Genomic DNA, 12,090 nt, shown 5'->3' with positions numbered 1-12,090 from the left:
AGTTACACCACCAAATAGTGATCTGTCTTTTGCAATAATCAGAATAAGAAAACCATGACAAGAGACAACCAGAAAGGGCAACTTTTCCCATTTACATCTCACCCCAGTGTGCCTCACACATATGGTTGGCATGTCCAGAACACATCAGGACTCCTAGCAGCTAGGATAGCTCAATCGGTAGAGAATGAGACTCTTAACCTCAGGACTGTGGGTTCGAGCCCCACAAGGGGCAAAAGATTCCTGAGATCCAGAGGGTTGGTCCCTTCAAACTCAACATTCTATGATTCTATGAACTCTGTTTAAACCTTTGGTTTTATTCTCATGCGACAAACGCCAGCATTGTATAGAACCTAAAGCATTTGTCATTTATGTCATAACATTTCCACACCGCTCAATTGTAATAAAACCTCAAAGCCATTTACAAAAATAATAAAACAATAACATATCAGCAAAAAATAAATTCCGACAAACATTTAAAACATTCAATTTGTATCAACAATATGCTAAAACAAGATATGTCTGGATAGGCTTGACTAAACGGAAATATTTTTAGCAGGTACCAAAAAGTGAAGTCAAAAGTTCCAAAGAACGACCAATTTTGAGATACACAGAGGATAACTGTGACTTTAAAGATGAATGGGAACCCTTTACAAAGTATTTGAAGACGCAACAAAGTGAACTGGACTCCTTGGCTGGCTTTGAATAAACATTCACAAACTTTTTATTGATAATAATCAGCTAAATAGTTTGAGGATCTATACAACTTTGTAACATGCAGAAAACAGCATTCTCAGAGAAACCAAAGACTGGAACTGAGGGAAGCCAGGGGGTGGGGGTGGGTGGGTTTTGTGTGGGAGGGTGGGGGGAGGGAGGAAAATGGGGAAAAAAATAAGGATGATATGTTTTTGGATAAAGACTCTCCGCCTTCAAGAGGGGAGTAGTTGTGGGCGGGATCTGATCCCCAGCCTCTCACAGGGGGTGTTAGGTATTCCGTTAAAGGAATCCGGCAGTCGTGGATCCTGTCCGATGCCTGTGTGGCGGGGGGCCATGGCACGACCCTCAGTGACATCAGGGGAGAGCTTATAGTTGGATTAGCATCAACAGGCTCCACCTACTGTTGAATAACCCCCCCCCCCTTTCAGACTCACCCCTCTCCGAGTGGGTGGAGTCAAGTCACGTGATCCAATGCCTAAGCCAATACCTTTTCACTTGCTGTAATCAATAAAGTTGTGGCCTTTTCTTGCCCATTAACCTTATATTACTTGTCCTTGTGTCTTCATTTCAGTGCGCGGGGATCGGGTCCTCGAACCACAATATGTTTTGTTTTAATTTTGAATAAAAAAATTGTTTTTAAAAAAGGAAATACACAGGTTTGTTTTTGGGTTACCTGAAACTCCCAAGGTGACTTCGAAATAAAGTTAAACCGTCTTAATATTTCACACTTCAGAGGCCAAAAAGGTCCCTCTCAGCAAACAACAAACATCTCTGCCACCACTCAGGCTAACTTGCAGCTGCGTTACCACCCTGCTCTCTCTGCACCTTCTTGAGGGCTGGATCCAAAGTCGCAGGGATTCGAACCAGACCTTCTAATTGACAAGCCCAAGAGTCTCAGTGGTTTAGACCACAGCACCACCCGCGTCAGAGTAGACTCACTGAAGTGACTGGTCATTACTCATTTCAATGGATCTGCTCAGCAAGTCTGCAGCCAACCTTGCCATCTCAGTTCTGTCTCTTCCCATGGGAGCTCCTGGTTAGCCAATTTCTACAAGTTTTTTGGGCAGGGCCGGTTAAAAATTCCCCAGTCGACAGCTGAGCTGTATCTTTATTAGGACCAACCAGAATGTCACAAAATTGTGGCAAACTTTTTAATTCTGAACTTTTCAGTTGGCATGATGTTGCACAAAAGGGGGTATGTGCGTATATGTGTGTCAGAGATACAAAGAGGAAATACTAAATCTTATACTGCTTTGTTTTTCTCCCCACCTTTAAATAATATCTTGCCCAATACTATTCATCAGTTAAGCACAAATGTAAAATGTGTCTGTTTGACCCACCTATTTTTATCAGTGATTTGTGCTTGCATCATCCGAAGCTTGGCTGGAGGAATGTAGGCACCCCCAGTGCGGGTGAGAATTGGATCCAAATCCTCTTTCTTCTTCTTTGGAGGGGGTTCCTCATGAGAAAGAGAGCTCTGTGGTGTTGCTCTCTCAGCCGCATTTCTTCTGTCGGGCGAAGGGGATCTTCGGTACTTTCTCCAGTCAGACTCCCTCTCTCTTTCATGCCTCTCTCTCCCACTAATAGACAGAAAATTCCAAAGATTTATGAAGCACAGAAGCAGCTGACAATCACATACATTAGTATGTAACATGCTGTAGCTTTGATTTTGCTTAAAAATCACGTTAGAGAACAGAAGCAACCAACTGCAACCTTAACATTTTAGTGTTTGTTTTTAGCAGCTCCAGACATTCACCTTGACTCGGTGTATTTGTCTCCATAACGTCCCCTTTCGGAATGTTTTTGGTCAGATCTCCTGTAATCTGAATGACTTCTGCCTTGCGGTGACTGAGACCTTTGACGCTCCACGTGCCTATGCAGAGATTGAGAGCCAAAGTTAGCAGCTATTTATAAACAAAGTCTCCCCCCTACACAGAAACACACATTGTTGTATCTGTGGACACCACACAGCTTTTGAAGCTAGGGGCTGGAGCCAGCACAAGGACTCCTGCTAGTGCAAAAGGTTTCCCAGCCACTCTTCTTCCCTGCACGCCACCCTCAAACTGATTCAAACTTATGTTCTCTCCAAAAATTATTTTCTTGTTGCGATACTGATCTTTGTTTTCATTGGTTAAAACAGAGGACACGTGATACTTATTCCCCAAAAGTCTGAAACCCAAATACTGCTATTGTTTTAATTAGGTTCAGAGCTTTTATAATAATAGGAAAATACTTCTCCCCGCACCCATGTTGCTGTTTCTATCAAATGTTAACTACATAACTAATCATAAAAAAAAGGTTTATACCTGTCTTCTGGAGAGGAACTTCTCCGGCGAAGACTGTAATCTTCCTTCCTTTCGTAACTAGAACCGGACTTTAAATACAAATATAAATTAGATCTTTCAAGGATGAGAAGTACCAGCCAGAATGCTAAGAACAGTATTTCATTTATTTCTAACAGTATTTTCAAACCCTCTTCTCTTAAAGATGCTTGGAGAAACAAAACCATTTCATTCATTAGATGAAATATCAAATTATAGGTGCACAACTTATGTTGATGGGAGAGCATTCCAAAGTACTGGTCCCATTAAAGTAAAAGCCTTAGCTTACATAGAAACTAAATGAATGTGTATGCAACTTCCAGTCACTTAACAAAACTTTTCCAACTGCAGCTCCTTGCACACCCCAATAAAGGTGCTCTAGACAACTGATGAATGCTCTGAAGAGGGATTTGCTGCCAGACAAAGGGTTTCAGTTTGAAAATTAAAAAAGGCAACTCCTTCCATTATAAGCCAAAGCCCTTTGCACTCAGATAGAGGGCTGCTTGGATTCTAGCCACAGTATTTTCTTAAAAAGTGGTGCAATGCAGGACACAGCAACTCCAGCTGTGCTGCCACCAGCATTTTATGCAAGCTGTTTTTGTATATCACCAAAGGACAGCATCCAACCAAGTAGTTTCTCAGAACAGATTTAGGGGACACACAGGGAGTAGAGAGGGAAGAGAGATTCTATTGCACAGTCAGAAGTCCTTGAAGGAACAGAACTACTTCACTGAGTACTGCCCTATTCCCCTTCACACCCAGGTATTTGTCAGTATTTGATATAAACTCGATTCTCACAATTCACTAAGTCCCAAAAAGAAAAGGTGGCATCCAGTTGAGAAAACGAGTCCCTTAACAGAACAGGGGAGAAAGGCCATTATTTGTGAAACCCTCTTACCATCTTTATGATTCTAACGGTTCTCCACAAAATGCCATATCCATATTAGACATGCAAAATGCCATTTTTATATTACACAAAGAGCGACAAAGAGATAAGACACTTAATGGTTAGCTTTTGTTCGTATGATACATTCCTTCATAGGCTCAAACTGTTTCACTTATGCCTGCTTACCTACAGAGTGTTGGGGAAAATATTCACACCACTATGTGTGAAAGTAGAATGTGGATTGACCACATATACATGTAGCTCTTATATGAGGAAAGAGTCACAGCTCATTCGCAGAGCACATGCTTTGGATGCGAAAGGTCCCCCAGGTTCAATTCTAGTATCCATGTTGCGTCGAGAAAGCTGCCAATCAACATGGACAATTCTTTACTGCATGTTCTGACCTGGTACAGAACAGCTTCCCCTATTTTACATGGAAGCTAACGACCAATATATGTTACTACTATGGTTCCTCTGCCATCTATCTCTGGAAAGCAGGAGTTACCATCACCAGCAAAAAAGGTAAAAGTAAAGGACCCCTGGACAGTTAAATCCAGTTGAATTCAACTATGAGGTGCAGTGCTCATCTCGCTTTAGGCAGAGGGAGCTGGCGTTTGTCCACAACATTCCGGATCATGTGGCCATCATGACTAAACCGCTTATGGTGCAATGGGACTCCATGACGGAAGCCAGAGCGCACGGAAATGCTGTTTCCCTTCCCACCACAGCGGTACCTATTTATCTATTTGCACTGGTGTGCTTAAGCTGGGACAGAGCAACTGGAGCTCACCTCGTCACATGGATTCAAACCGCCAACCTTCTGATCAGCAAGTCCAAGAGGCTTAGTGGTTTAGACCACAGCACCACCATGCAGACTAGGTGATGTGGACTCACTGAAAAGTGTCTTGTCTGAGAACGCCCCCAAATCCTGGAGCCAGCATAGAGCACACTCTTTAAAATACTTACATTGATCTGTGTTACTCCACTCTTCATTTTTTCTGTCAATCCACTTCAAGCTCCGAATTACTAATGCCAATGTACAAAAATCAATATGGGGAAATCCTGTTATTCTTCCAGCAAAAATAGCTCATCTAGAAAGGGGGAAAAAGATGCGACTTTCTGAAATTGCTCTCTCTTAAAAAGAGCACTTTGAAAATAAAGCAGACCTGAACAAGCTAATATTTCTATTAACAAAAATTAAATCACCTGGTTTGTACAACAAATGAATTTGGTTAGTGTCTTTTTGAAGCTAGTACAGTACCATCACTTTGCAGAGTTTTGTAAGTTAAGTATCTGAACAATTATCCGGTGTAATTAACCTACAGGAAAGTAAGACAACGAAGATGCAGATTACACTTGTCAGCCAGCATCACCATATGCTACAGGTATCTCTAAAATGGGTGGTTGTTAACATCATGACTAGAATTAAAGCTGTGTACTTCTTTGGTCCATTTACAAGCCGCCCTTCCATGCCGGGGGGGAGCCTAGGGCAACATACAGCCTGAAATAACACCACTACGGTAATTTGCTTTTTGTTGGTCAAGTGGCATATAGACCCTGCAAAAGAATAGGTAAAGGTAAAGGTACCCCTGCCCGTACGGGCCAGTCTTGACAGACTCTGGGGTTGTGCGCCCATCTCACTTAAGAGGCCAGGGGCCAGCGCTGTCTGGAGACACTTCCGGGTCACGTGGCCAGCGTGACATCGCTGCTCTGGCGAGCCAGAGCCGCACACGGAAACGCCGTTTACCTTCCCGCTGGTAAGCGGTCCCTATTTATCTACTTGCACCCGGAGGTGCTTTCGAACTGCTAGGTTGGCAGGCGCTGGGACCGAGCAGCGGGAGCGCACCCCATCGCAGGGATTCGAACCGCCGACCTTTCGATCGGCAAGTCCTAGGCGCTGAGGCTTTAACCCACAACGCCACCTGCATCCCTGTAAAAGAATAAGCAGCTGCAAAAGCCTCCAGTAGAATTAGTAAAGTTATACATAAATATATATATAAACTCTAGGTTTCCTGAGGTGGCGCTGGTGGTGACATATGTGGAAATACAAAGTTGTGTACCTCAAATGGGGGGGGGGCATAACCATCCAGATGCTGGCAGGCCACCAAACCCCACTGTCCCCAAAAGGGGAGATGGGGGGGGGGGTTGCGAGCTCGCCAGTAAGGGGAAAACGAGTTGGCAGCTGGTTTTTGCCCTTGAAGGGAGAGAAGCCGGCTGACACAACCCCACAGGGCATTGTGGCAAGGCAGCCAGCTGGCAATCCCCACAAGGCGCCAGGACCCGGCCTCGTTGGGCACGTTCACGTGTGAACGCGGGCCCACACGCGTGTCGTGGAAGAGCCGCCCCGCCAGGAGTCGGAGGAGAAGCGAAGGAGCCGGGCCTTCCGCCCTTACCCAATCGAAGGCCAGGAAGAGCAGCGGCCGAGAGGAACGCGCCATCCTCCCCTCCCCCCCCCCGCCGTTCCCGCGATAAATCGGAGGGAGGGGGAAGGAACGGAGCAGAACCGAAGATTCTAAGGGGAGGGGTGTGAAATAAGTCTATCCTCCCTCCCGCCCCGCTCCCCTTCCTTAAAACTTACCTCTGCCTCACGGGCTCCGCCATAACATGCGCCCATATATGGCCACGACGTCACTTCCGCTGCCTCGCGGGCCTGGTCCGAGACGAGACTTCCGGGCGCGCGGGTGAGGCGGGGAGGAGCCGTTGGGCTTCTTTCTCCTCCTCATGGGATATCTATATCTATCTATGTATTTATCTATCTATGAACGTTTAGTTAGAGCGGTACCCGTTTTATGAGGAGATATTCCGGCCCCGCGCGGGAACCTTTGCGGAGGGGGAGGAGGCGGGCGCTGACGTCACCAAGTCGGCTGTTAATAGCGAAGGTGGATCTTCTGGAGCGGCTCTTAATGAAGCTACAGTTCCCGGCATCCTTTGCCGGCGGCGTCGGCCACGTTTCCCAGCATTCCTTGGGGCGTTGCACCTGTCAAGGTGTACGAATCCTCGAGGGTGCCATTGTGCCCACAGGTGTGGCAACCCCAGACTTAAGACCCACGATATGTTCTACAGGGCTTATTCTCATTTAAGCGTCAATTCCCATTTAAGCATAATTCTTAGGTTAGCAGCCTGTGACTTTGCCCCACAGAGATAATGGTAAACATGGCAAAGCGCTGGGCTTCAAAAGAATGTTAAGTCAGTGTTAAGACTTTATTTTTGTTCCATTTATATTTCATATTTTCAAGTTAAAAAAAAAAAAAGGTTGCCATCTTAACATTTTGCAACCAGACTCAAAGGGAGGGGGAGGACCCGTAACTCAAAAAGCCCCACGTCTAATCTGAAATGCAGATAATAATCAACAGAAATAACAAGAATGATACTAAAAGAATGATAACTATCTTTTCAATGAGCTGTTTTTCAAACAACTTGTTTGTGCTGAATATGCTGGGGTTGCTAATTAGCATTTTTATTTAAACACAGTGAGATGTTGATGAAATTGCCCCAATTCAACCGTCTGGCAGAAGTGCTGTTTTAACACCTATCTCATAGAAGGAAATATAACAACCGTCTGCTTAGATGCTATAGCTATAACCCGTTTTGCTGATGAAACAGCAGGCTCTTTCACTGCAAGAATGCTACCCTTTGCATTTTCTTTCTGAAAGGCGAGACCAAATACGCTGTGGGTATATACAGAAAGCATCTGTAGAAACAATCTATAGAAATCTGACTTAGATAGAAGAAAAATTCATTTGCAAAATTATTTTGTGACAGCAGAATGCATAAATGTGCCTTTCCTTTTAATTGTATTTCTCTGACCACATATTTACCAGTACAAGCCCAGTTCACTTTACTGAAGTCAGCAGTGGCAAAACATTTCCGAGCACCTAGAAATGTACAAGTCTTGCTTATCCACATATTTTAATAAGCTGTGGATTTGTTTTTCTAAAACCTACACAAAAATTCTGCTCAGCCTTAGCAACTGACCTTTCAAGGACAAACCAAGGATGAAAGTTGAAAGCCACCTGTTAAGGGATCAGGGGTTGCTTGTGCGTAAGCGCAAACCCGCTCCAAGCAGAGTAGTTGGCTTAAAACTTTCCCTAACCGGACAGCCCTTACTTCATGGCTGTCTTAATCACTGGCAGAATCCGTCAGTGGGCGTTTCCTGAACTTCTTCCAACATAAAAGCTCCTTGACAGTGAGTCTCCGCCTAGATTCCCTGCGCGACAACTTTCTGCGCAGAGTGGGCGTCCCAGTGGGAGGTCCTGAGCTCTCTCCGCTGCCCTCGCTGGAAGCGTCCCTGAGCCTTCCCTCCGACACCCCCTCCTCCTCTCCTTCCTCAGTGGAAGTTCTCCCTCTCTCCCTGCTGGTTCCCTCCCCTGCATCTGGAAGCCCTGCCACCGCCTCGGGCTCCGATGGCAGTTCCCTGACACCACCTTCCCCACTTTTGCTATTTGCTAAAGGTCCTATTATTTCTTCTCTATTTTGTATTCTTTTCCTATGTAAAAACCTTACCTCCGTTGATTTTAAAAATCAAAAGGGTGTTTCTTCTTCAGGCTGAAAAATATACTAGAATAATATAGTGGGTGGTATTCAGCAAAATATTTGTGTGAGCAGAATGATGTGTCCCCCACATCCCCAAATCTGCTCCAGAGGGTTGGGGGAATCCCCAGGACAGATTTAGGGTGATGTGGGGTGAGGCGAGCATGTAAATACTCCATTATGCAAGCAGAAATCTTTCTGCTTGCACAATGCAAGGTCTACTTAGTTCTGCTTTGTATAAAACCTAATTATTCCACAATATGCTATGGATAATTAAAAATATATCTCAGCACCTGCATTGTGAGAAATTGCAAGATGTGCACCGTATGGTGCCATATTAGTCAGATGCACACTCTGAGATCAGGGATGGGGAAACCTGTGACCATAAGCTACAAGCAACACATCCAGTGGTCATGGATTATGGGAGTCCAACAATGTCTGGAGAACCACAAGCTCCCCATCTTTGATTTAGATGTTTGTGCAATAGAGACAAGGTGTATTTGTCTTGAATCTCAGTTTGAGGGAAAAGGCGGGATATAATGCAAATTAATAAATCAGCTTCTTAGTATGGGGATGGCTATCTGCATGTCGTATGTTCCGGTCAACTGTATAACATGGTAGTTATTCATAACTAAATTTACATTTTTTTCCTGACATGTTTTATTCTTTATAAAGTTGGTACCTGCTCATTAATTCCTGTGGACAAAGTATATTCTTTATACTAATATTCCTTATTTATAGTCTACTGTTCCACTTGAAGACCTTTAAAATGGCTTGCAGTATTAAAAAACTCAGTGCTGCTCATTTAACTAGTCATGTTGACAACTCCATTATCTAATATCCAGATGAGAGCATTTGCCTACCACTTACCTAGGTGACCTTAGCATGCAAGGCAACCAGGGAAACTGGAGCTCTCTGTGTGGTACACTGGGCCTTGAGCTTCAGTCGTTTTCAGTGAGATGGTGTTTCAGAAGGAACAGGAAGTGCAAGTGTATTGTGCTTCCTGTTCCTCTGCACCTCCATCTTGATTTATATACAGTGGCATAGCGTGGGGGGTGCAGGGGGGCCGGCCGCACCGGGCGCAACATCTGGGGGGTAGGGTTAGGGGGCGCAAATCCATGGGTTAGGGGGCGCAAATCCATGGGTTAGGGGGCGCAAATTACTTGCCTTGCCCCGGGTGCTGACAACCCACGCTACGCCACTGTTTATATAGAATTGTCATAGGAGATGACCATATTCCAGGTATGGGGAACATGTGATAATTCTGTTTCAGACAAAGATCCAGAGGAACAGGAAGCTCAGCACACTTGCTGCTTCTTGGATTTTCTACAACGTTGCGAAGTCCAGTGCTGTGCTTATTTGATATGAAAACAGTGTGCTCTGATGTATGATACATGCTTCTTCAGGGGATAACAGAAATGCATTAATATAGAATTTGCCATGTTAACCTATTTAAATCATGTTGTATTAACATGAGTTTGGCCCTACCACCTGGTACTGTGTCACGTCAAATCAAATATTTTGACAGAAGGACATAATTTTACTCCGCAGAGCCAGATGTTTTCGGAACAGATTGAAAGGCAAACACCATTCTGTAACAAAATGTACCATTCTGCTAGTTTGTGTCTTGGTTTTTAACTGTGATGCTTTAAGTAAGTTTACTTAAAGTAAATTTGAAAAGAAACAAAATGACTTTGCTCGTCCTTAATGAAACATCAGGTCACACCCACAGGCTGGTGGAGCTGCAGTTAGATGGTTAATGGCTTACTTTTGAAGTGGTGCCCTGGAGTTAAAACAGGTTCCCATTTTATCTTCAATCCTTTGTGTCCTTTAATCCCGATATTTCTGACCTTTCTGCTGATTTTATACCAGAGTAGTTCTGACTTATCAGGATAATGCCCTCACCCCTGATTTATGCTGATGTAATTGAAGGCGGAATTGACTTGTGCATTTTTAAAAGGAAGAGAGTGCTTCTATGCAATTTTAAAACAGCATTGGCTGGCTGAATAACAACCTTCTATTCTAGCAGGGAAGTTACAGCTCTGCATCTGTGAAATGGGAAGTTGCATATGCCAGAGGGCAGTGACAGGGAATGTGATAAAGACTGTAAATGAATAAACAAATATCAATAATTCTGCATAATGGGTTCAGTTTTGTTGAATTAAATGGGAGCTTATGAGCAAGCAGTGATGAGGCATAAAGGTCTCATGTGACCACTGGTCAGTCTCTACCAAGTATTGTGATGATGACAATGCTGCAGGAGAAATGGTTTTATTGTACTGGTTCTTATGTAAGGAGCTTGTTCTGCTTTGGTGAGGACAGCCATGGACCCCTTTGCAGCAGCAACTTAAGAAGCATTAGAACATTCCAGGTTTGTCTGTTCCAGTTTAGCGCTGCACCTTTGTTTGGGATGAATACTGACTGTCCAGCTTTTAGGGTGTTCAGTGAGCCAGATTTGCATGAGGCAACTTCAAGATACTGTATTTGAGTAGAGCCAGTGCAGTTTGGTGGGTCCTGCATCCCTCAGAACTTAGGAACTTGGAGGATGAACAATGTTGTCAGGTAAAAATCATGGTTATAGCTGGTGCTTGGTGACCTACTTGCAAATGATAATTTATTTTTCTTTCTAGATAACTCATGGTAAAGCTAATTATAGCTACTTGTGCTTCCTTCCCATTGACTAACCTCATCAGTGGCTGGATTGAAAACCCCATATAAACTATGATCAGTTCTTGAAAGGAAGATTCACAATCAGTCACAACATACCATCCTGGGCTACTGTTATGTCCTTACAGTTTTTTCATGAGATTATTTGTTCCTTTTTTCTCTGACGTTGGATTGGACAGCTTGGTAACACTGTATGCTTCTCTCTCACCCACACACCAAGCAGGAAATCCTTATTGGGAAATGAAATTGCTTCACTGATGGCCATATGGCCCTATATCTGTGGACACCTGTTCGCAGCATGGGGCAAGAAAAAGGAATATTTCTTTCAGAGCAATTTTGGAGAACTCTAAACATTATCTGCATTTGCAGCCTTTAAACTGGGGAGCATTGCACTATGGGGATGAGCATGAAGATTCAGGTAAAGGCAATTCACCATTTTTGGTCTCTAACCTCACATGACTGTCTAGTTAATGTTCTGTCTGTTTTGATGATTCACTTGGTGGCTTGGAGTTAAATGTTTTGACAGCTGAAATATTACATGATCAGTGAGGGCGGAGGAAGCAATATTTTTGACGCAACACAGCTGTTTTCAGATTTGAATCAGTTCAAGAGAAATCCAAGCTGATAGTTTGAGCCCAAATCATGTCAGCACGGTGAAGGTTGCAACTAGAATTGAAATGGCTGTATTTTCATCTGGAAAGGGCATGTAGAATGGGGAAAACTTTACCTGTTGGCTTTCTGCTCATTCTGTCTTGCCAGGATTCAAAGAATTGTAGAGTTGAAAAGGAACCATGAGGGCCATCTAGTTCAATCCCCTGCAGAACAGGAATATTTTGCCCAACGTGGGGCTCAAACCTACAACCCTGACAAAGGTGGCCACCAGACCTGCTCCCCACAAATCAGATGTCTGCAAAGCAGTCTCAACTGTGCCGTGTCTGTTCCCTGTCTGTATATTCATTCACTTCCAAAAGA

General features: G+C 44.0%; 1 protein-coding gene across 3 annotated transcripts in view; it reads right to left on the bottom strand.

Moving 5' to 3' along the window:
- CWC22 (CWC22 spliceosome associated protein homolog) overlaps window positions 1–7,036 on the bottom strand; it is a 36,472-nt gene extending 29,436 nt beyond the window's left edge. Inside the window, exons 1-5 of one of the 3 annotated variants that reach the window (XM_079977530.1) lie at window positions 6,500–7,036; window positions 4,888–5,012; window positions 3,021–3,088; window positions 2,471–2,587; window positions 2,055–2,294 (exon numbers count right to left, since the gene is read on the bottom strand). In XM_079977530.1, the coding sequence (XP_079833656.1) occupies window positions 2,055–2,294; window positions 2,471–2,587; window positions 3,021–3,088; window positions 4,888–4,914 (452 nt within the window). In that variant the 5' untranslated portion in view covers window positions 4,915–5,012; window positions 6,500–7,036. Of the gene's footprint in view, window positions 1–2,054; window positions 2,295–2,470; window positions 2,588–3,020; window positions 3,089–4,887; window positions 5,013–5,127; window positions 5,149–6,314; window positions 6,433–6,499 lie in introns of those variants that run through there. The other 2 variants (XM_079977531.1, XM_079977532.1) reach the window with 2 other exon arrangements.
- Between the last annotated feature and the right edge of the window lie 5,054 nt (window positions 7,037–12,090).

This window comes from Podarcis cretensis (genome assembly GCF_951804945.1).
Source record: "Podarcis cretensis genome assembly, chromosome: 1".
Classification (NCBI taxonomy): domain Eukaryota; kingdom Metazoa; phylum Chordata; class Lepidosauria; order Squamata; family Lacertidae; genus Podarcis; species Podarcis cretensis.
The sequence above is the reverse complement of the archived record's forward strand: the minus strand, read 5'-3'. Positions and strand labels throughout refer to the sequence as shown.